This window comes from Oncorhynchus nerka, linkage group LG26 (genome assembly GCF_034236695.1).
Source record: "Oncorhynchus nerka isolate Pitt River linkage group LG26, Oner_Uvic_2.0, whole genome shotgun sequence".
NCBI lineage: Eukaryota > Metazoa > Chordata > Actinopteri > Salmoniformes > Salmonidae > Oncorhynchus > Oncorhynchus nerka.
Window position 1 is genome coordinate 6,489,254 of NC_088421.1, and position 25,487 is coordinate 6,514,740.

The 25,487-nt window shown below is 40.9% G+C and overlaps 2 protein-coding genes across 5 annotated transcripts in view; both read left to right on the plus strand.

Annotated features, from left to right (window-relative positions):
• Positions 1-488: 488 nt before the first annotated feature.
• LOC115110129 (cell division cycle protein 27 homolog) lies at positions 489-16,713 on the plus strand. 2 transcript variants are annotated; one of them, XM_029635518.2, is made up of 19 exons: positions 489-662; positions 2,028-2,103; positions 2,650-2,797; positions 2,940-3,065; positions 3,992-4,089; positions 4,362-4,531; positions 6,368-6,585; positions 8,017-8,128; positions 8,381-8,499; positions 8,801-8,900; positions 9,253-9,457; positions 9,724-9,896; positions 10,121-10,273; positions 10,512-10,720; positions 13,399-13,516; positions 13,764-13,892; positions 14,039-14,113; positions 14,561-14,723; positions 15,096-16,713. In XM_029635518.2, the coding sequence occupies exons 1-19, from the start codon at positions 636-638 to the stop codon at positions 15,182-15,184; spliced, it is 2,508 nt and encodes an 835-aa protein (XP_029491378.1). In that variant the 5' UTR covers positions 489-635; the 3' UTR covers positions 15,185-16,713. The 2 variants fall into 2 exon arrangements, with proteins under 2 accessions (XP_029491378.1, XP_029491379.1); XM_029635519.2 differs by having other exon boundaries at positions 490-662; positions 15,099-16,713.
• A 1,649-nt stretch (positions 16,714-18,362) lies between these two features.
• LOC115110130 (KAT8 regulatory NSL complex subunit 1-like) overlaps positions 18,363-25,487 on the plus strand; it is an 82,214-nt gene continuing 75,089 nt past the window's right edge. For 2 of the 3 annotated variants that reach the window (XM_029635520.2, XM_029635522.2), the window contains exon 1: positions 21,653-22,080. The gene's annotated coding sequence lies outside the window, so the exon portion shown is untranslated. Of the gene's footprint in view, positions 18,410-19,300; positions 19,747-21,652; positions 22,081-25,487 lie in introns of those variants that run through there. The other variant, XM_029635521.2, reaches the window with a different exon arrangement.

The following is a 25,487-nucleotide window of genomic DNA, read 5'->3' on the forward strand; positions in this document are numbered from 1 at the left end:
TGTTAAGGTAAAAATGAAAGGAGAGTGGTTGGTAACGTGAACGTCTTCGATTCTCATCATGGACAATTTTAGCTAATTAGCAACTTTGCAACTACTTACTACGTTTGAGCTACTTAGCATGTTAGCTAACCCTAACCCTTTTAACTAACTCCTAACCTTAACCCCAACCCTTAGCCTAGCTAACGGTGGTAACAACAAATTAGAATGCGTAACATATCATACGTTTTGAAATTCGTGACATATTGTAGGAATTGCATTTCGTAACATATCAAATGGATGATGGACATCCAGAAATTGATACATACCATATGAAACGTAACATATCAAACTAAACATAGTGTCTCGGATTTAATTACACAGATATATAAATGAGTTATATCGATCTCTATGGTTGATTACACACGTTTATATTTATAAACAACAGTTTCGGTTATTTCCGCTGGTCTTCGATTCTATTCGTAAACTGATACGTTTGCATCTGTTTCGGATATGTTCGGGAGCTTTCGACATGGTCGGTAACGGTCGTTGTGTTCAAATCTTCAGAGCTACTTCTGGCCTGGATACTGAAATAAGAAAGGAACTGAAGAAAGAGGGAAACAAAAAACAGTGGACGAGAGAAGGAGCCTGACAACGGAATGACGGTGCTGCAGGAACCTGTTCAGGTAAAGAAGTAGTTTGCTATACCAAGAAGAGAACTGTCACATGCAGGACGAGGAATGTATTGTGGCCTGCATGGTTACCTCCCTACCAGAAAGGTCCACTACTGCTACACCGAGGCCTGAGAAGAAATGGTTTGGCCTAGCCAGCTAGCATTCTCCGAATAGTTGCTTCGTTGTTAAAATCGGTAAACTAGTGCCTGTTATTCAATATATACCACACAGGGGTACTCTTTAGAACGGCCACTGTCAGCCAGGTATACGATATTAGATAGCGGGTGCCAGCTAACTAGGTGCTCAGTCATTAGCCATATTTAGCTAGCGACATTAACTCGCTACTAGTTATGGAGCCTCAACGTTTGTTTTTAAATGATCTGGTTAATGTTAGTAATCTAGTTAGCTACTGGAAAACTAGACTAACATAACTTGCTAACTTTAGCTAATTAACGTTACTAACTTAGACTGACAGTAAAGTGAGTTTTTCAGATAACGTTATCTAAATTAACTAAAGTTAGTTAGCTAAACATTACAGCTGATCAGATTGAGGATGGTTGACATTATTTCGATGTCATTCTCCCTGCAAAATAACATTAGCTAACGCCAAAGTCGTTAAGCTAGCATCTAAGTTAGCTAGTATGTCGACCAAGGTTTAAGTTATTTCAGATTGTATTGGAAATGGGCATTTTGACAGCTGATTTGAACATATTGAAAACCATTGGCTAGTTAGCTATCTACTCAGTGCTAGTTAGCTATCTACTCAGTGCTAGCTAGCTACATGGATAACTGCTGCCTGCATTGACATAGCGTTTGAACATTTGATGCAGCTAGCTACTTGCCATTTACCGTAACCTTAAACATCATCAGATCTGACATAGCCAAGTAACGTTACCTCAACTAACAGCCAAGTACCTCAATTTGAGTTGAGGTACTTAGCTAGACGTTACATTGCTACGTTATCATATGGCCACATATGTTGGTATTGATATCGAACGACGAAATAACGTTAGCTAAATGTTTGACACTTACCACGAAAAACTGAAATTTGCCTAAGCCCTAGACCAGTGAAAGCCCCCCACAAATGTAAGATAGCATTGTCTGCCCGTCGAATGTAACTAGCTAATGGTTGTTTGCTGTGTCAACATTTCATAGCCATCTAGCTAACAGCCAGCCATAAGATTCAATAGTTCGCTATAATAAGCTGCAAGCTTTCTATTCAAATAAGGTATTATCAATGTGCTTATTGACTGATTAGGTTATTGATTATTAGTGAGTTGTAAAGCTTGCTGTTAGAGCCACCACCAGATCAGACAATCATAGTAGGCTGTGTGACAATATGTAGAGATGCAGATGTGTTTGTCTCCCTGTGTCTAGGCTGCTGTTTGGCATGCACTAAACCACTATGCCTACAGAGATGCCGTGTTCCTGGCCGAGAGACTATATGCTGAAGGTAATGAAATCTACCCCTCATGTCTTAAGAAGATCCTGTCCATGCTGCAGCACAGCTGAGCTCCTCCTCTTTCAGCTTAACATTACTGTGCAGACAACTGTACAGTTCCACCTGATTGCTTTAATCCACACATATACCCCTGAAAGGTTTTGACATGATGGTGGCTTATGGGGCCTGACTGACGCATGCAAAACAGGTTTTTAGAACACATTGTCATTTCTTATAGAATAGCCTGTAGGCTGCTGTTGCTTTAATGTGGAACGCAAAACACTGCAGTGGGCTATTAGGCTATAGCGTAGATGTGAGTCGATCAAAATAACATGTCAAGTATGAAAATTGGTCACATGCCAAAAGGAATATAATGCTGTCAGTGCAAGTATGAAAATGTCAGCGCCAAATTAATAAAATGTATATTTATAACTCATAGTCATCTGGGATTGTGCTTTTGGTGTTTGTGTTTGTGTCAGGGTATGTATCTGTATGTTAATTTAAGCGCAAATTATGCAAATGCCTATTATTTGGATGCATATCTTCTCCTCCTCACAGTGCATTCGGAGGAGGCCCTCTTTCTGTTAGCCACATGCTACTATCGTTCGGGAAAGGCCTACAAGGCATACCGCCTTCTCAAGGGGCACAGCTGCACAACGCCACAATGCAAATACCTCCTCGCCAAGTGCTGTGTGGAACTGAGCAAGTAAGGATGCTATTTTGTTTCTGGTGTTTTAGGTCTCATAGCTATGACATTGTGCATGCTTTGAATGCAGAGTGTCTGGATAGCTCCCTTCCTCTGACCCCTGTATGCTCACATCAGTGGTCCGGTCCTCTTCTCTTCGCAGGCTTGCAGAGGGAGAGCAGATCCTGACAGGGGGGGTCCTGAACAAACAGAAGAGCCAGGAGGACATCGTCACAGAGTTTGGAGACTCTGCCTGTTTCACATTGTCCCTATTGGGGCAAATCTATTGGTAGGATAACCATGTTCATTACTTCATTGTTGACCAATCTAAAGCATGTTCGGGTAACGTTTTCAATTGAGAGTTGATTGCTTGTGTGCTAGCTATCACATAGCAATAGCTAATGTTTTACTATGCAACTGAGTGATAGACGTTGCACCCTAGGGAAGAGGGTTGGGCGTAGCAGTGCCTTGATGTTTGTTTGTCACGATGGACTCGTTTATTGTATCCTGAAGGAAACCTTGTTGATTCATCTTCCCGTGGTGTTGCTAATGAATTAAAGGGAGCAGAAATTGAGAATTGGAGAGGAGGCATGTCTGTGAATGATATTTGGATGTTACCATGGTCAATTCAAATGGACTGTTTGAATGCAGGAAGGGGCTTCAGCAGCCTCCTAAGCAGAGGATGTCCTTTTCTACAGAGATACTGTATTTAGAACATGATGTAAGCTCAGCCAGTGGGCTAGAATCTCCGAGCATTTAATTATCACTTAGTCATGAACATCATGTTACAATTTAGACATGCATGAACCACAATCAAAATGCTGTTGTCTCAATTTCTAAGGTTTAACCATATCAGAAATCAGACTCTAAACAACAACGTGGTATGCTGGTATATTTCACATTATTGCATTATTACTGTGTGATGTCAGGAAAACCAATGTAGCGGTTAAGCAAAGGTAATTGGTCTGGTATCTAACATGTGTTGACCGTAATACAACCATAAATGCACAGCGAGTGGTTGCTTCCGCTTATAAATTAGATTTGAGGTACAGGAACAAGCTAATCCTGACAAAGATATTAGCTGGAATGTTCTGAATTAGATTAACGTAACCAGGCGCTATGTGTTTTGTTGTGTGATTGCACGTTCGTGCCTGTCACCCACATGCGTCACTCAATATCGAGAAGATAATTTTCTTCTTCCTTCTGTCTGTGCAGCAAAACGGATCGTCTGGCCAAAGGTTCTGAATGTTATCAGAAGAGCCTGAGTATGAATCCTTTCCTGTGGTCTCCCTTTGAGTCCCTCTGTCAGATCGGTGAGTCAGTCAATCAGCTGGGATGGGTGGGTGGTAGGGTAGTTAGTTATATAATGCATGTTAACATGATAGAGTACAATATGTATTTGCATTAAAAATTGTTTGATTCACTCGTCATTGTAAGACAAAAATGTGAAACTTACACTGGTCCTTATCCCATGCATGATGGCGGATCCAAATCTAATTCCCTGACCAGTGCTCAGGCTCAAATCCACTCTATTCCCTCCCCCTGTTCTTAAGCTGATTGTATTAACCTGTATCTTTGTTGTCAGGCGATCGGCCGGACCCAGAGCAGATCTTCAGACTGACGTCCCTGCAGTTCTTTAGCGGTGGGAGTGGAGCCCCTCCCCTGTTCCCTATCAGCCCTGCCCACACACCAAGCCACAACATGCCCCACCGCCAGGTGGACACGGTGCTCATGGAGACGCCCCAGGACACCTTAGTACGCCCTTCGACTTTCCCCCCTCTGTCCTTTTAAATCCAGTATTCCTGTTCATATTTTTCTAAGGCCAGGTTTGGCTCTCTTTACAATGATGGCTTGCATTGCATTGGTGCCAAGATGAGTGTTTGACCTGGTGTTTGGTTAGGACTGTGGAAGAAGGTGATCTGTGACCACTAGGGGTGTAACAGTAAACTTATTCTTACTGAACTGTTTGGTACGGGGACCTCGGTTCGGTCTGCAATGTGAACCCAAATGTATATATTTGTTTTTGTGTGTGTTCAAAAGCTTGGGGTCACATAGAAATATCCTTGTTTTTGAAAGAAAAGCACTTTTTTTTTGTCCATTTAAAATAACATAAATTGATAGGAAATGCAGTGTAGCCATTGTTAATGTTGTAAATGACTATTGTAGCTGGAAACGATGGATTTAAAAAAACTAAAAACATTTTTTTTAAATGGAATATCTACATAGGCGTACAGAGGTCCATTATCAGCAACCATGACTCCTGTCGATGACACGTTGTTAGCCAATCCATGTTTATCATTTTAAAAGGCTAATTGATCATTAGAAAACCCTTTTGCAATTATTTTAGCACAGCTGAAGACTGTTGTTCTGATTAATGAAGCAGTAAAACTGGCCTTAGACTAGTTGAGTATCTGGAGCATCAGCATTTGTGGGTTCGATTACAGGCTCAAAATGGGTAGAAACAAATAACTTTCTTCTGAAACTCGTCAGTATTCATGTTCTGAGAAATGAAGGCTATTCTATGCGAGAAATTGGCAAGAAACTGAAGATTGCGTACAATGCTGTGTACTACTCCCTTCACAGAACAGCGCAAACGGGCTCTAACCAGAATAGAAAGAGTGGGAGGCCCTGGTGCACAACTGAGCAAGAGGACAAGTACATTGGAGTGTCTAGTTTGAGACACAAATCCTCAACTGGCAGCTTCATTATATAGTACTTGAAAAAAAAACACCAGTCTCATTGTCAACAGTGAAGAGGCGACTCCGGGATACTGGCCTTCTAAAAAGAAAAGATTAAGATGGGCAAAAGAACACAGACACTGGATAATGGGCCTTTGTACGCCAATGTAGATTTTCCATTAAAAATCTGCCGTTTCCAGCTACAATAGTCATTTACAACATTAACAATGTCTACACTGTATTGCTGATCAATTTTATGTTATTTTAATGGGGGAAAAATGTGCTTTTCTTTCAAAAACAAGGACATTTCTAAGTGACCCCAACATTTTTACCAGTAGTGTGTATATACACACAGCACCAGCCAAATTTGGACACCTACTCATTCAAGGGTTTTAATTAATTTTTTACTATTGTAGAATAACAGTGATGACAAACTTTGAAATCACACGTGTAATAAAGTAGTAATTAAACTAATCTAAATATATTTGAAATTCTTCAATGTGGTGCCTTAGACCGCTGCGCCACTCGGGAGGCCCCAGGGCCTCTAATTTTTGAGTTAACCTGGAAAAAACTAAATGAAACCAGGTAAAAAAAAAAAAATGAAACAGATTTTATAGGGCCCTACATTATATGGCTCATGATCTGTTCCTGGGTTAGTTTGACATCTTTTGCCAACACTAAAACTATCTACAGTAACGTTTGGCATTTAATTTTCCGCTGTACCGAACCGTGACCCAAAAACCGCAAAATGTACTGAACTGGGGGTTTGGTGAACCGTTACACCCCTAATGAACGCTTTATGATAAATGGCACTTCACAAGCAAAGACCACAGGTCTTTCTAATAACCTGCCTATCCAAATGTGCAATGAAGAACTGACAACTGCTGTCTTGTTCCCTTTCCCTCCCCTGTAGGAATTAAACAGACTGAACCTGGAGTCTTCCAACTCAAAGTACTCGTCTCTGAACACAGACTCCACCATGTCCTACATCGACTCGTCTGTCATCTCCCCGGACACCGTAGGGCCTCTGGGTACAGGCAGCTCCCTGCTATCCAAACAAGTGCAGAACAAACCCAAGAGTGGGCGCAGTCTAATGGGGGGACCGGCAGCACTCAGCCCCCTAACGCCCAGGTACTGGTGGTCTCACCCCGTACACACACATAAGATGTTTTTTCTCAGTAGAGGCTCTATGTGTTGGGCTGTTTTATCATAAGTGGATCGACACAGGCACGCATTATTTATCTGCTCATAAGTTTTGTGTGGCACTGTATTTTGAGTGTGGCGTGATTCTATGTGTGTTGAGGCACTCCCACATGTTTCCTTCTGACAACTTTTTCAGTGTCATTATGTAGGGTGTCCAAAAATGCACTTTGGTGATTAAATTTCACTTCCTTATGTTTATAAAATACATTTTACCAAGACAAATATGATTATTCATGTTCTAAATCTTTCAGTTGGGGTCTTTTAACATATCAAAAAAGTCAAATTTTGTAACCTAATACATCCGTTAATAAGCACTAAGTTGTGTTGACATAGCGGTGAAGGTTCCTCATAACTTTTTAAGGATTTAGCATTTTGTGGTTGTTGTCTTCAAAGTTGTTTCCGCGGGTCGCAAAAAGCTAAATTAGCATGACGCGAGCTGAATTGAATGTAAAAGGCTTTGAAGGTAAAAGCTTGGAACACACTCAATGCTCCATTGACATTTCACAGAGATACGTTTGTTTTTGTGAGAAATCTTTGAAGTAGAGCAGGAATTTCACATTAATACAAAAAGTTCATACTAAAATATGGAAACATTACATATGTCTCAAAATCGATATCATTCTTACCTCTATTGTTTTATGTCCTGCGGATTTTATAAGAAAGATGATGAGTTAAACGGTGAGCCTGTCAGTTTATCTTATTAATTCTCGCACAGCATCCAGCCTAGCAGACGCAATGCTATTTTCCTGTATTTTGACCACTTCTTCTCTAGCCTCCATTGATTTAGTCATCATACAAGGGTGAAAACTCTAACATTTGAATGGATTTTGATAGAGACATGAGATTTGGAGCATTGGTTTTCTTAGAGGAGTATCTGCCCAATTGAATGTTATTTTACCCGTTGGTCAAAATATGCATTTTTAATTGGACAGCCTACATTATAGAGGCATATGCATTGGCAGCGATCACTCCGCTAGTAATTTGTCCATGGCGTTGAAAATTGTAGTCAAGTAACATTATCTAGGTTGTAATTTGATATTGTGCACCTGGCTGCAGTACATACTGTTCTCTTCATTCATTCATCCTCCAACTCCATTGTCCACTAGCCTGTAATTAGGGAGACTGTAATGATAACTGGCTTCAGAGGACGTCTTGATTACTGCTTTTCCTCTGTCCTCTACGACGGTTTTGTTCCGTGAGGGCTTTTCTACTTGCGTTAAAGGCTTCTCTGGTACTGCAACTGGATGTAAATGGCCTCCATGGGGACCTCTGGATGATAGGTTAAATTATACCGAGCTGAATAAGTCAACAATGTGGATGAGATATACTGAGAATCCATTTGAATGATCTTATTCCCAGTTTTGGAATCTTGCCCCTGGAGCCCAGCCCAGGGGACCCCTTGTATCTGCAGAACTACTCTCACAGTGGCTCGGGGATGGAGCCACCCCCTCCCGGAGTCCCACCAAAGAAGGTACGCACGCGTCATCGCTATATTGAAGACAACACGCCAACCGCTATGTGGCTCTCCTATTTGGAGTGTTGATCGAAGAGCAACACACGGTGTAAAAATTGTTCTATGCATGCTGAATAGAAAACATTTCAACTTCAGAGGAGATTCCTTTAACTTCAGTGATGGATTGAACAATGGAGGTCAAAGATGTTTTGTTAGAATGTTTTTAAATGTATTTTTTAAATAGCTTTGTTCCCACTTTTCCCTCTTCAGTCTGTAGCGAGAATCAGCCAGCCGGGGACAAAGTCGGTGTTTGCACAGAGTGGCAACAGCAGGGAGATCATCCCTATCTCCTTCAACCAGACTCAGACCACTGCCCCCCCACAGACCAGGTATGTGCTCTTTACAAGGCCCATATGGACCCATGTTTACAGTATGGAAATGCAGAGATATTGCCAAAAAAGACAGCTGTCCTCACAATACTTGTTTATTTTCAGTGAGAATTCATGCAGGGTGAAATTATGATCCATACTTGTTTTGAGTCAAGTGTTGTGCTTTAAACTTGAAACACTGCAGCATTTTTGCTTGGTCAAAATGTCACTCATGGCGATGAGTGTTCTCTGTGCTAGTGGTTGTCTAAGTATGAAGACCTGATGACCATTGTTGTGCTCTGTTTGTCTGTGCCTACTGTAGTACTACGCCTCAAGTGCTGAGCCCCACAATCGCTGCTCCCCCCAACGTGCAGCCCAGACGGAGCTCCAGACTCTTCACCAGTGCCAGCTCTACTGCCAAGGTAACATAGAAGAGACTCGGCGTTTGAGTGGATTTTTCCTTTAAACATATAACCAAATACTGGAATTGAGATGGACAGTGGTGCATCTTTTGAACCAGAAAAACAAAAACATCAGTTTGCTCTCAAGTCTAGCATTTTAAGTAGTGTTATGATATTTATGAGCAGAGATTGCATTTTATATGTATTATTTTGTTCTATATAGAATAGAGGTTGGCACTGGGCTGTGCTGCTGAGATTCTTGGCAAAGATGTTATTTTTCCTATTACCAAATATCAAAAGGGGGGGGCAGACATGGTTCTGATGTTAGCAGAGGTCTTTGAAATGCTAAACACAAACAAACATTCCTCAACAGGAGAATAGCAAGAAGCTGAAAATGAAGTTCCCCACCAAAATCCCCAACCGGAAGACCAAGTCAAAAATGGGCAAGGGAGGCATCACCCCATCCAACCTGAACGAGAGCATTGAGATCCTCAAGTTGGACTCGTCCATGACAGACGGGAAAGTCAGTATGGGCTCTCCTCAGTTCCAGGCCTTCAGTCTGCAGAAGGCTGCTGCAGGTGAGCTGGGACACTGTTAGAATCAACTCTCACACTTTGACTTTCAGTCTTCTTTGCCTGACCATATCAAGATGTAGGGATACACTGCCATTAAAAACAAATTATGTCAAAGTAATGCAGTAGTTTTCTGACTTTTTTTATTAAGTTGCTGTTATAATTGTACTACATTTCTATAGTCTTATTAGCCACCTTGTCATACGATATCCTTACAAAGATGCCATCACAAGTCCTTATCTCCAAACCCCTCTTTTCCCTCTGTGTTCCAGATGGCCTCATGTCGCTGATGCGAGACATCGGCCGGGGGTACCTGGCCCTCTGCTCTTACAATTGTAAGGAGGCTATCAGCATCCTGAGCCAGCTGCCCTCCCATCACTACAATACAGGGTGGGTCCTGGGACAGATCGGCAGGGCCCACTTTGAGCTGGCCGAATACATGCAGGTAAGGGAGAGCCTTCTTTTGCTAGGTTCATCTTTCATACCTAAAACAGGGATTGTGGGCATCTGAAGCTAGATGTGCTCCTGTCCTTACTACAATTCCACAGGGTTAAGACTGTCAAATGGATGCAAAGAGTGGTCGAGGGCTGTGCATGGTGGCTTTTGCTACTTCTCAATGGCTCGATTAGAAACGTTTCTCACTATTAGCCTCCTGTCCCCTCCCTGTAGGCGGAGAGGATCTTCTCAGAGGTGCGGCGCATCGAGAGCTACCGGGTGGAGGGCATGGAGATTTACTCCACCACCCTTTGGCACTTGCAGAAGGACGTGGCCCTGTCGGCCCTGTCCAAAGACCTCACCGACATGGACAAGAATTCACCAGAGGTGCGTAGTTAACTAACACACTGGGACAAACAGTTGCATGTACCGTATCCACATGTCCTGGACTAAAAAGTATTTTCAATTGAGACTTTTCCATTGGGAAATGCTTACAAGTGATTCTGTCTTGGAGTATGGTTGCCTTAATTTAAAAGATCCATATTTTTGCACCTCTTCTATTCCTTCCCTCCTCCCCAACTCTCTCTCTCTCTCTCTCTCTCTCTCTCTCTCTTTGTCCCCTTAGGCATGGTGCGTGGCTGGTAACTGTTTCAGTCTGCAGAGGGAGCATGACATTGCCATTAAGTTCTTCCAGCGTGCCATCCAGGTGAACCCGGGCTTTGCCTACGCCTACACGTTGCTAGGCCATGAGTTTGTCCTCACAGAGGAGCTGGAGAAGGCTCTGGCCTGCTTCCGTAACGCCATCAGAGTCAACACACGCCACTACAATGCCTGGTAAGTTAGTGCACAACCTTGGAGTGATAGTGGATGTGACAAAATTTGAATTACAATCGTAATAGATGTGAAAATGCTCTATTATGGTTGAGAATGAAGCGACTGAACAAATTAACAATGAAACAGCACAGCAAGTAATTGAAAGAAATAGGTTTTGATTATGTTTTACTGGTAATTGGGACATGCGTAAATACCAACAAAATAACTTTTTGGTTTTCGTGTGTGTGTTTACACTAACTGTACTAAAATGCTTAAAAGGCCGCTAAAATTGTAAATGTCAGTATCGGGTTTTTTGGCACGATCTATCTATCGGCCAAAAATGTCATATCGGTGCATCCATATAATTGGTCATCCAAAAAATATCAGGTTTTAAAATCACAGCTAGCCTGTTACATTGTTTGCTGCCTCCATTCGGGATGCATCGTTTCAGTTTCAATGACTCAATATAAAAACGGATGAATGTAACTAAGGTTGGGAATGTCAATACAATCAAACTAGCAAGGGAATGATCACAAGTCCATCATAACGTGGCTAATAGGCTAGCATATCTATTTATGTAGCAAGCTAAAAACATGGAGCCTAATGCTAGCTAGCTAGGATGTCATGCCATTGGAGGAGTGAGTAATTGACCCCCCCTCCCCTCATATTGTTTTTCGGGTGGCTATACAAAGCTAGAGATGCAGGTGTCATTTGGTTAGCTAGCAAGAACTTGAATGACGGTTATACAGTTAGCCAGAGTGAATTTGCGAATGCAAGAGATATGCTATCTACTCTCATTTCAGAGTACTCTCGTCTGAGTATGCCAGAGCGCAGAACAACTGATGAATTTACAAACGCACAACACCTACTGAACAGGCAAAAAAATAAAAATAATAGTTAGTCAAGAATGCTCTAGATAACATGTCTTCTATGGCAAGTAAAATGGTCAGAGTGAGGTGTTCTCACATTTGTGTCTGGAAGTAGCTAGTTAGCAAAGTTAGCTTAGGTGCTTGGTTGGGACAACCATGCATTGGCAGGCGAGCTGCAGAAGGACAAGGCTATAATTCCCCATTGTTTAACTGAAAAAGTTTGAGAGTGTTTATCTAATGTTCCTTCGTTAGATTTGATCTCTTGCTCTGGCTAGCATTAGTTGTTGGTCTTATTGATGTGCATAACTGAGGGAGAGAGCCTACCTTTTCATGGTTGTTTGATCAATAGAAATGTAAAGTTCCCAAATGTAAGAGGACTCCCGTGTCATTTACATATTTACAGAAATCCATTCGGATGTATTTTGTGGCTTTTGGCGAATGCGTTCTAATGATCTAAAGTTGCGCTGTTACAACTGCCTGTAAACACAGTCCAGTTCAAAGTGAATGATTGCAGGCCCATGTAGCAAATGGCATGTTTATAGAAAGGTCTACTGTAGCTCTGATTGGCTATAGCGCACCAGTCTGTGTAGATTCCGGTCCTGGACAAGACATGTTTTTATTCATTTTTATTAACTGCAGGGACTATTAATTGTCCAAATGCACGGCCTCTTTCCCACTTTATATTGCTATATAATTTACACAAATGCCTTAGTATACGTAAATCCCAAACATTCTAAGAATTTATGAAACGTGAAAATGACCAGTGGTTGCTTGTCAGAATTTAAGTGTCATTCTTCCTAGTGTGTATATGAACAGATTTGTATACGATTTTATGTCGCTAAATTGCTGTCAGTTCCACTTTAAATGCAACACTGTTTCTCACACAAATTATTTTCAAAGAGTTGGCTAACAGCAAGCGCGCTACAATAAAACTTATTGTTGAGTTATTCTTGAAAAGGGAGAAGCTAACAAATTAGCAACAACATCCTCTATGATAACACCTACTGCAGCCGCAGCAAACTAGCCTCCGAAAAAAGCTAGCTAGCTAGATCGTGGGAAAACTACTGCTCGCTATTGCGCAAAAGTGCAGACGTTTCCGTATGTTTTTGTAAAAAACGGTCCCACTCATTAAGTCAATGTGATTGGTTGATTTCATTGTCACTACAAATGTTTTCCCTATTACAGTTGAATAGCAGAAGCCTTTTTCTAACTTCTGATGGTCTAGCCAATGGCTGACTTAGCTAGGTAGATTTATTTCCCCAGAGACCAGCAAAGAAATCCTGATTTGGATCATTTTTTCCTCTGTAGCGTTAACCCGTTTTCTTTCCAACAAAAACTGAAGACATTAAATCAAACTCCATTGAAAATAATAGAATTAGCACTATTATAATCGTAATTGTATAAATCCTTAGCCTGTAGAAGGCCCATTGTTCCCCACTGTGTTTGTGTTAGTAATTATTTTTAGATTGGCTCTATTTTTCCCCAGTATGCATTTTTCTTCACTATTCTGAATATCTAAAGAATCCATATGTTCTGAAATATGAACACAGAAATACTGGACATTTTGAACTCTTATGGTGGGGATTTGACAAAATTACAGTCATGGTCTTGAATTGGACTCTGGTCTTGACTATGTCTCGGTCCCTTTGTCCCCCTCCCAGTCTCGACTCGGTCTCGCTTAACACAGCACTGTATTACCTTAATGCAGATTAATAATCTGAAGTCTCAGTAAGGAATTAAAGCTAAAATGTCGTGTTTTGATGTTGGTGAATAATTCAGGATTATGGGAGAAACTTGTTCTCATCTCTCTTTCTATCCCTCCATCTCCAGGTATGGCTTGGGGATGATCTACTATAAGCAGGAGAAATTCAACCTGGCAGAGATTCACTTCAAGAAGGCACTTAGCATCAACCCTCAGAGTTCTGTGCTCCTCTGCCACATCGGAGTGGTGAGTGGCCCGCTACACTCAGTCTCTTTCAGCTCACTCAGTCTGTCAGGGCACTTCAAGACATTGCATGCTGATTTTTTTTTTTAACCATCTTTATGTTTTAGAAAAGCACTTTATAAATCATATGTATTATTGTTACTGTTTTCAAAGCCTGTAGTATTTTACATTAGGTACTTGAGTCATATTTCTCCAATGTTCTTTATGGCACTCACTAACGTGCTCCATGTTTCCTGTTGTTTCCACACAGGTTCAGCATGCACTGAAGAAGTCTGACCATGCTTTAGAAACCCTGAATAGAGCGATCAACATAGACCCCAAGAACCCTCTATGCAAATTCCACAGGGCCTCCATCCTCTTCGCTAATGAAAAGTACAAGGTAGGTCCATATGGCATTTCACAAGCGAACACTGGCTAACCTACTTTTCAGCACAATTCCTCTTCTTCCGTATTAATATTATCATTGTTCACTGTATTTTCTATTGGTTAAGTCTAAGCAAACAGTTTTTTGTGATCCCTATTCAGGCGGCTCTTCAAGAGTTGGAAGAGCTGAAACAAATAGTGCCCAAAGAGTCCCTTGTTTACTTTTTAATAGGAAAGGTAAGCAAATGTAAACTTTGATATTTGTACTCAATAATAGACCACTTTACACTCACCTCTCAAATTTCATATAGTCTGACTTTGTGCAATAGACTAAATAGCTATGAGATGTTTGACATCAAATTTTATTTGTCACATGCGCCGAATATAACAGGTGTAGTGTAGACTTTACCGTGAAATGCTTACTTACGAGCCCTTAGCCAACAATGCAGAGTTTTTAAAAAGTAAGAAACATTTGCTAAATAAACTAAAGGAGAAATAGTAACCCAATAAAATAACAATGAGACTATATACAAAATGTACTGGTACCGAGTCAATGTGCAGGGGTACGGGTAAGTTGAGGTAATTGTAGGGATTTAGTGACATATTTCCTAGTTTACGAATGTATTCATATGGATGGTGTGTCCTGCTCTAATCATATGCTTTCTTCCCTATTGCTCCCCTCAGGTGTATAAGAAGCTGGGCCAGACCCACTTGGCATTGATGAATTTCTCCTGGGCAATGGACCTGGATCCCAAAGGAGCCAACAATCAGATCAAAGAGGCCATAGACAAGAGGTACCTCCCTGACGACGAGGAGCCTGTCACTGAGGACTACCCCTATGACTCAGGTACAACCACTGTGACTGCCATGACCAACTGACACATGGCTCTGACCATTTAGTTCCCTGTTAATGATGGCAATGACCTGTACATTTGTTATGAGTTGCATAATTTATGAATGCAAAATATTTGACAGCCTTAAAATTAAACATTGAGTACTAGTAGTAAATAATTGAGTCAATATACGTCCGAATTTGAATAGTATATGTGAAACACTCCAGAAAGGTGTAGCCAAGTGGCCTACCACTAAAGTACATCTTAGGGCGAGAATGCCAATATGGTCAGGTTTCTGTCTCTGTATTTGTTACTTCAAGAAGGAAGCTTGAAAAATGTCACTGTCAGAGCCATGCTTTGACCTCTAACCTCGACCTTGACCCCAGCAGCTGAGGTGGAGGAGTCGCAGGAGAGCAGTATGACCGACGCAGATGACACACAGCTCCACACTGCCGAGAGCGACGAGGTCCTGTAACTCACCTGACCCTACCCCTCCACCCCGACCCCTCTTTTGGACTTAAAAACCATGCCAACCTGGAGCCAACCGCTGGACTCCAGTATTAAAGAGGAAGAGGAAAAAAAGGAAAACAAACTGCTGCTAATACAGTACCTCTGATTTATTTTCATCGTCTGCTATTTCTTGGTTTCGTTTTCTTCTACCCCTACACACACCACTACCACCACCATCCTCGTCCTTCTCCTGTCATGCCTTAGTCCTCACTGGCTTATCATTCTCGTCGGCTCCCATGCAGCCATGTGTGGACGTTTTTTTTATTTTCTGGTTTGTTTTTCCTAGAATACCTCATCAGCACCACATCGCCCCATCAGTGCTGATATTGAATGTCCTGTCCCTCATCATTGAAAGACATCACTTTCGCTTCTTTTAGGTTTGGAGCGCTGCGCTCATGCCCACGGAAGAAAAATAAACAACAAACATTCATGGAAGTTCCTGTCTTAATGTTTAGGTTTTTTTTTATGTTCTTTTTATCAGCTTTACTCTGAATAAACACTTGTGTTATAGCCTGTAACTCTTTGGTTCCTCTCTCCTGGTTGGTCTGTGATTAAATGTATGGGAGAGAAATGAGGACAAGCACATTTCTCGCCTTTTCTCTGGGGCGTTGGGATGTCCAAGGTGTTCCAACCATGGTTATGGCCCGGCAAGTTTCAGCTAAAGCAGACAGATAATATCTCCTACTTGAGATCTAGCAATGACAGATGTCTCGATCACAGATGAATAAATAAAAGTGACATTTAACCATGTTTGTTTTAGAAGTGCCTCTTTTTGACAACGATATGAGAAGCCAGTGGTTCATCAACTTGTCAACAAGATTTGATGTGCAGTTCTTTTGAGGTGATTCATCATTAAATACTTCTAGAAACAAATGTGCTAAAATATGATAATCATCCACAGGTTTAGCCTGAGTGTCGGTCTGTTTGAACTATCATGCCAACTACTTGTCATTTGCCGTACCAAACATTTGGCTTGACAATTACATTAATGGAGTTGGAAAGACCACAAACTGATCTGGCACAAGGCTACCACGGGTTGGTCCTCACTGACCACATTAATACAAGGTATGATGACGGGGATTAAATGCCCAGTTTCAATATTTGGATGCATCTGGTCTAGAATTAATCAACCAAACATCCAAGTGTGTGTTTGGGGAATTCCGCATTGATTCTATGTGTATGTATACAATGTTTCTTGATGTGCTTCTTAACGTACAGTTGGGAAAGGCAATCTCAGTGCCACATTCAGAAATATTGCCCCATATCAAGGAGTTGAAATGCCTTTCCTAAAGTTTTGGTCCTTTTTTTCTAAGGCAAACAACTTTAATTTGTCCTCAGCACAGCCAGGATAAAATATTATGTTCTCATTTTGCAAGTGCTTTGGGGTATTAATTTAAAATGTGTTCTGTCTTTGGGGATAATGTCTGTTCATGTATATATGTGCTATTCATTTTAAGGATATTTGAGATTATAGAATAAACTACTTTAAACATGTCCTCTATTTGACTGCCTTGTACTCCCCCAAAATGTGATGTCAATAAATGTAAGACTTGTTGGCTGCGTCTGCTGACAAACACCCGATAAGACAGTAAATGTAAGACTTGTTGGCTGCGTCTGCTGACAAACACCCGATAAGACAGTAAATGTAAGACTTGTTGGCTGCGTCTGCTGACAAACACCCGATAAGACAGTAAATGTAAGACTTGTTGGCTGCGTCTGCTGACAAACACCCGATAAGACAGTAAATGTAAGACTTGTTGGCTGCGTATGCCTTTACAAATTCCCGATAAGACAGTAAATGTAAGACTTGTTGGCTGCGTCTGCTGACAAACACCCGATAAGACAGTAAATGTAAGACTTGTTGGCTGCGTCTGCTGACAAACACCCGATAAGACAGTAAATGTAAGACTTGTTGGCTGCGTCTGCTGACAAACACCCGATAAGACAGTAAATGTAAGACTTGTTGGCTGCGTCTGCTGACAAACACCCGATAAGACAGTAAATGTAAGACTTGTTGGCTGCGTCTGCTGACAAACACCCGATAAGACAGTAAATGTAAGACTTGTTGGCTGCGTCTGCCAACAAACACCTGATAAGACAATGTATCTTAGTAGATGCTGATCAGAGTAAATTGGACAATGATTGGGGAACTGAACAACAGTTTATAGCCTAGTTTAAATTAAGTATGGATTTATATCACAGTCTCAATTAATTGCATTGAGAACACTGATTAGTTCATGATTTCTAAGTGGGGGGAAACCAGTATTGTTTCAGGACAGGAGATGAAGATAACTCAGTGGTTCTGACAGCAGTGGGAAGATATTTTCACAATTGAGGACCTGGATCAGAGAAGAACTGGGATGAGCATCTGCTGTATCCTTGCCCTCACTGGCATACCAGGACATTGCATCTGAGGTATCCTTGCCCTCACTTCCATAGCAGGACATTGCATCTGATGCAAGCAGGAACTTGGAGCCAGTATATGGAGGTTAGGAAGGTTATTTTAAGGTTAGTCGTATCATGTAGAAGGACAGAAAGATCACTGCAAGTGGGGCATGACATTAACTGACAATACACCTAGTCGGTTTCAGGTCCTCAACAACTGAGCCACTCCACATACAACCACCTAGGCTAGCACCATTATCTCTGTATAATGCAACTTTAGTCCAGCAATGTAATATTACACACTACAGCAGCCTGAAGAAAATCCCCTTCAAATGACAGTGATCCAATTGTTGTGACCCAGCATCAGCTTGTCAACACATCTAACACCGTATTAGGTTGCTGAAAAAGTAAATTAACAGCTTCGATTGTTCTCAGTGGCTATTACTAGGTACAAATTATGCTCCGTTTAGCCAATTAAGGGTTGAAATGTGGAGACTAAATACAAAGTAATTTGTGGCAAATGATTTGGTGGAGACCGGAATAATTTGGTGAAATTGACGTTGAAGAGTAATTGGCTAACTATTTAGTTTAACCAAATTATTTTATTTTAAAGTATTGCACTGTTATTGAGCTTGTATATTAATGACAACAACTGGTAAACTTCCATATTATTTACTTTCAACTGAACGCCCATCCGTGCAGACTAGAAGATATAAGCCAATCGCCATCGCTGCATAACCAAGTTGACGAATCACAGTGCTAGGCATGCGGGTAATTCCGGTTCAAGACTGGTTGACTTGTGCAGGTAAGTGAACATGAATTCTTCACTCTGTCATGTTAAAACTGAGTTTATCTCACGTAATTTTACAAAACGGATTATGTTAGAAGATAAAATGAATAGATATGGGATTTAAGTGTGTTATTTTACATGTTATTTATTTATTTGATGATCAAGTTTGAAATGCTAAGGTAAAACTGCTAACGTTACTGTGGGGTTGCAGTCAACAGGCCAAATAGTGTATATAACGTTAGCTAGCTATCGTTCTTCGGGTGTCGTACAGTAGGCACACACACTTGCAAAATTATATACACTAAATAGTAAATAATAATTGTGATAACACTGTGATATTTACAGTAGAATTTTGCACAGTAAGTCACAGTGCATGATATTGTGTATGTTTAGCTACGTTTATAAGTTCGTAATAGATTTTAGCGCAGGGTTTGCTAGCAAGCTATGCTAGATGCGCCAGCTAGCTAACTTACTTAGACAAGGGCCGTGGAGTTCGCTAGCTATTAGCTAGCCAACATTTTTGATTACGGGCTACAGCCCGTTTCCACAACATCAGTCAAGCTAATAGAGTATTGAGTCTCAAATTAATACACTTTTTATTCTTAATTTAGAAGACTGTGGAAGATTATGTCCTAGTCTAGTGTTACTGTAGCTGCACGTAAATATTCACCAAAATTCAACAAGATAACTTGCAGAATAATTTTTGAATATGGCACAATGCCAGCTCATTCTATAAATATAATATGATTGTCATACAAACTCAGAACAACAAAAATCAATCACATAATGTTCTGTACAAATAGTGTTTTTCGACATTCTTTGTAGTGGCCATGCCAAGTAGGCCTATGTCAGTCATGATTTATAGATATATTATTCATTTATAATGCAGTTTCTTTGTATGTACAGGTACCTTGGACAAAGAAGTGGAGGAATTATCTTGTGGAAGTTACAGTGCATTCGAAAAGTATTCAGACCCCTTCACTTTTTCCACCTTTTGTTACGTTACAGCCCTGTTATAAAATGTATTAAATAACCCCCCCCCTCCAAAAAAAAAATACAAATAAAATCAATCTACACACAATATCCCATAATGATGAAGTGAAAACAGGTTTTTACAAATGTATTAAAAAAAGAATAGGGTTTCTAAAAACCTGTTTTTGCTTTGTCATTATGGATTATTGTGTGTAGATTGATGAGGGTGAAAAAACGATTTAATCCATTTTAGAATAAGGCTGTAACGCAACAAAATGTGGAAAAAGTGAAGGAATCTGAATGCACTGTACCTGGAAGACACAGTGGATATTTTTACCCTAAGGATGGATTTGGTTGGAGGTGAGCTTTGCTATTGCAAGGTATGTATACACAACACATGTGTTGCATGATACAGTATTGATCATGTGTCATCATCATGCATAGAGTTATTACATGCACAGTGCTTGGTTTTAATAATATTGGACAGATTGCTAAAGTGCATTGTTCCTTAAATGACAATGGTTGACATGTAACTATAATTTGAAATGATGTATCACTACAATATTGTGTCACTGTCTGGCATAGCAACCTAAAGACTGTTACAGAAATACTGTGCGGGAGTCATATGCTGACACAAGTGGAGGAGTGGTTTATCCAATATAGGGGGCGTTAACTCTACTAAATACCACTAGATGGCGGAATAGTACATTAGTAGAGTGGACAGTTGCAGAATACAGAACAGGTGGAATATCAAAGGTGGGGATCATAAGGCAGGGGATATGACATCCATATAGATGTTTATTGTCGTCTGAAACTGTAAGCAGTTTTATGTTTGCCTAATGAAAGGAACTGGATTTGTGAAGGATTGCAATTAGATTACCCTAGAGGTTACAGGACCATCCTTTGCCTATGTAGAGCTCGCCAGCTTGAAGTCCAAAAAAACATAAATGACTAACCTCTGGTTCATTCAGCCATTCCTATTTGGAAAGAACTAAGTTTTGGGATAAACGCTGAAAGTAAGGTCTGAGGTTAACACAGGCTTAGGAGATCTTATAAGATTTGTTCTATGATAAATACCAGTCAGTTAACATGACCTTTATGAATTAGGAAGCGTTTCGTGTAATAAAAAAAAATATTCACAAAAAGTGACGTTAGCTGATAAAGATTCTCACAGAACAAAACGTATAAGATCTAAGCCTGTGTTAACCACATACCCCATTTCTGCATTTATCCAAAAACCCTACAAAACTCATAGGCTTTGTCCAACGAACCATTGCAGAGTTAGTGCTTACAAAAATACGCCATTACTATTGCTCTATTGGTTACAGTTACACGCATTGCCTATCTGTTACCTTCAGATCTGCACACAAAAATGGTACAGGGCCAGGGGAAGTGTTTTTTAAAAATATATATTGGTTTTTGTTGAGAAGGCAGGGACACAGTTCAGGGGTGTATTCATTGTGTCTTGCAACAGAAGCAGTTTACTGTTTTAGAACCAAACAGAATGAAACGGACCTAACTGTTTTTTTTTCTTATTTGGAGTTAACAATTTCTGTTGCAAAAGACAAAACTTTTGCAACAGAATCGGCTGTGTTGCCCATCTGTGCCCTCTGTTGCAATTGAAGAAATGGAAATAGTGTTGTGTTCTTTGGTTCCCCCTGGCCCTACATTAGAATTCTATGCAACACCCATATATTTCCTCTATGGGGTGAATGGGACACACTCTTTTCACGACACTTAGATACAAAGTGATTTTTGTAGAAGATTAGGACACCATTTTCTCTAACTCTTTTCCTAAGCTTAACCTCAGTCTCCTAACCATTTTCTCTAACTATTTTCCTAACCTTAACCTCAGTCTCCTAACCTGCTACATTAATTATCCTAACCTGCTATGAAAATGTAACTTCGGTATCGAATTGGTGTGAAAAGAGTGTTTCCCATTGGGGAATGCTATCATAACATTGCAGGGTAGTATCATAGATATTTATAACTAACCATGTGTCCTTGTCCTGGTTATGAACCCATAACCATTCACTTTCTCCAATCCTTAAGAACCACGTTTTGATTTAGGGTTATAATGAAACTGGATCCATTCCGGCTCTTGCGTGACATGTAATAACTGCAAGTCACGATTTAATTGAGCCATGATGGAAGACACAGCAACCCAGTTTCAGTCATTTAGAAAATGGAACGCTTGACTTTGGCTCCCTCTAGCGGAGACAGGCTGAAGTTCCACTCTAGTGGCGAGTAATGAGGAATGTCTCCCGCCGCGGCTTTGCTCTCGGGTTCTGTTTGTCAGACTTGAAATCCGAGGGAGAGGAGCGAGCCGCCATTTTCTGTGTGACGCTCTCCCTAAAACGGCAACAATAAAAACGGATTGCCGTGGAAAATACATAACAAATCGTCGATAAATGGCGTTGGGAAACAAGACCAATTCAACCGCATTTGAAATAAACTCGATTGAACATTAATAATTGCAGAGGGAGAGAGAAGAGAGCAAGCTGACTCGGTTCTTCAAGTACGCGTTGTTTCGCCCATTTCGTGATTTCGGGAGTAACACGGGGTTACCCAATTTGGATCGCACGAGACGGATTTTGTGAAGAGGCATTCTCGAATTATTTGTTTTTCAACATATTTTGTTTCCTTGATGAAATTACTATCAAAGTGCGGGATTTGTTTCTAAAAATTTAACCGGATCGGCTCCTCGTCACGTGGTAGGTTCCTCCTTTTTCTTTGTTACTTTTAACTCCGTAGTAAAAAATAACTTTGAAACGTTGCAACATCATTTAGCATTTAACTTGTTTGGTAACCTGCATGCCGGCCATCTCGCATTTATAGTTATGCTCAACCATTATTTTGTGATTTATTTAATTTATTTTTAATGTTGCATAGCTGGGTCTACCTTTACCTTCCTTTCAAATCCAAGTTCTAGCTACAGACAGTATACAGGTAACGTTAGGTTTGTTACTCTTACTGCATTCGCTGTAGCTGAACGATATGCTGCCAAGGGTACACCATTCTAGTAATCTTCAGCTAGCCAGTGAACATGAGCCATGACATTCTTAAATTATGGGAGAGTGCGAGGGAAAATACAGTTGACCAGACATAATCGTTAAACATTGATATCAAGATTTAACTGTAACGTTACCAGCTACAATTGTGTCAATGTCAAGCCTTATTCGCCGAAGCGCTTGATTTGAGTATCCAAATTACCCCTAGTCAGTCCACTAACATACTTGTATAAATGTATTTAGGCCGTTTAAAAACGTAGTTTGCAAGCTTGCTGTATTTCCCACGATCTAATGCATCTCTGCGCCACCGCATTCTAAACTTAATCGTGCATAATATACACACCCGAGCAATTCTATTGAATGATCGCAATCGTGCGAGAGGGGAACCATTTTCGCAACCCTTAAACGTTAACCTAGAAAATGCGTTGTCGCATAGATCACATTATAATTTTGGACACATTTCCAATTGAGTAATTTATGACGAGGTTTACATAATGGCGCAGCCACTGGCAGTTGCAGGCGCCACGTTTTCCACTAATTGTTTCATAAAAATAATTTCCTTTAGCAGACACCAACCAAGTTAGTTTGCTAAATAATTGTAACATGTCAATTTAGCCTCAATTGTGACTTAGCGATATACACAAGGCCGCTAGGAAAAAAACAAGGAACAATATCATTGTATTCAATATCAACACATCAAGGTTTTGCCATGCCATGATCTCAACCGTCTCCTATGTGCTTGTACACTGTCTAACGTCAGTGCAGATATTGTAATTTTGTCCCATCCATTTATCAACCAGGAACCGTGTTCATGCGAATCCCTTTAATTGCACACTAACCTGCTCAACCCCTGGTTAGTGTTACACATCTGTAGGTTTCTGTTATATAATGTGTTAAGTTGCATATCCTTGCATCATATGTGATCTCAGCACTACAATGCTGTCATTTTCTGATGTGTGAACTTCCTTCAAGATCTAATAATCTCACTAATGTTCATCTTGTGGTGAGGGGGAAGTTTATCTTCCTGGTTGTTTGCTGTCATTATGGGTGGGTACACTACAGTACACTCTTGGTGTAGCTGAGCAATTGAGGCCTTGGCTGTTGTGCTCTGCTGCTGTACTGGGGCCTCTGCAGTTTGCAAATCCATTGACTGAATTTAAAGAGAGATCAGGGTCTGGCTGACATGTGCTTTTTGGGAAATGGTTTCAGGGGGTTAAATACACATAAACAGGACTAGCCCTGACTGGAGCGTAGATCGAGAAAAGCCTACTGATTGCACATATTGGCCAGACAGGGTGACCTCCCCCACGACCCTGTCCCCATTGCAGCCCATGTGTTGGAGTCAGAGAGGTTTTATGAATAGAGGGTGATGAGCACCTCGCCTGCTGCTGCATTGGACCGATGGCACTGCTAGCTCAGGCCTGGCTCCATGTTATAGCCAATTTAATGGATAGCTGTTCTCTCGGATTACAGGGCCCCTCCCTAGCCTGTTTGATATGGTGTAGGACTGGGAGAATATGCTGCTTAAAGTGTGAGTGCTTTCACTGCCTGTTTTCACTCCTCTTATTTGTTTTTATAAGCCACACAATTGACAAAGAACCCCCCCTCCCCCTCCATTGACCCTTTAGATCTGGGTGGAATCCTATCAGCTGTCTTCGAGATGTGTGTGGTATTGGAGCAACCGTAGGAGGAGGCTAACACAACAAGTATCTAGTTTATGAATTTGGAAGCCGTTGGTTGACTCAGGGAGGGTACTCAATAACCTGAATGGAAAACAGCATTGATTCAAGCCACTTACTCAGCTTTTGTCCTTCCCAGAAATGATAACGGTTCCCCCACTTTAATCCGTTTTCCAAGGCATTCCACTACAAGAAAATTGGCTCATTGTTGCAAATGTTAGATACTGCCAGTGCCAACCGAAAGTATGAAAATATTGTGGTTTGCTGGTTGCATTTTAAGCAGGAAATGTTGCGTTACGTAACGCCCTATTGTGGACAGAAATAGTCCTATTGTAAGTTAATAAAAAGGTATGTGTATACATTTTTGGCCTCGATTTAGGCTATCCTAGCTCCTAGCCACTTAGAGCATATAGCAATTTCCTCAGCCTATATTCTAGATCCTTCTGTCCTAATTTTGCATCTAACCAATCAATATAGAAGCAGAGTTACCAGGAAACAACAAATAGAGGTATGGCTGGTTACTGCTGTAGGCTACAGACCATAATGTGCATAAAGCAACATCTGTTTCTCCGGTTAGGCCAAAATGCAGGCCTATTTCTGATGATTATGCAAATCTATATGTACAGATCTACAGCGTGTTTTCATAGGTGCACTGGGTTTGGGATTTTATCCTGTCAAACGATTGACTTGGAGAGATGAAAGCAGAGCCTTATTGGTATTACTTGGTATTGTTCAGACCCCCTCTGACGAGTCTGGCTTCTGAGCTGAAGATTTCAGCTCATGATGAATAATCTGTTCCAGTCAGGCACACTTGAAATCAGTCTGAGCAATCACAGCTTTATTCATACATCTAAATGATTTGCTCTTTTGGGTTTCTGTAGAAGCAGTTGTTTTCACGTGTGTTTTGGGTAGCAGGCATTGTACACCTTTCTTTGGCATATACTTGAGCTGCTGCTTATATGGAAACACTAGTCTCTTTCCTGGAATACTGACTGGAGAAAGAGCTGAAGGGTGACATTTGGCTCACTAAAACGACGTCTTTGCTGGTTGTTTTTGATAGTTCAAGCCTAGTCTGCCGAGGCCAAGTACACTCCGATGCACGCACCCTCCAGTTTCATGCCCTCAAGCCAACATCCCCCTCCCTCCACCTCAATCCATCTCTTCCCCCATCTCAAACCAAGGGGCCGTGCCTCCCTCTGAACTTAACCTAGCTCAGAACACACCTGAAACAATCCCTTTGTTCAAACTCTCCTCCCAGAATGCTCCATTCCTGAAAATCTTTTACCAAATGTTTCATTTTTTTCTCTCCGCCTCACATAAGAGGAACATGGACCAGCCAGCCAGGTGGGAGAAGCAGGAAAAATATATCAACCCCACTCAACAAGGGAGGAAAAAGGCAAACAATGTACATGACCTGAAGAGAAACCAGAG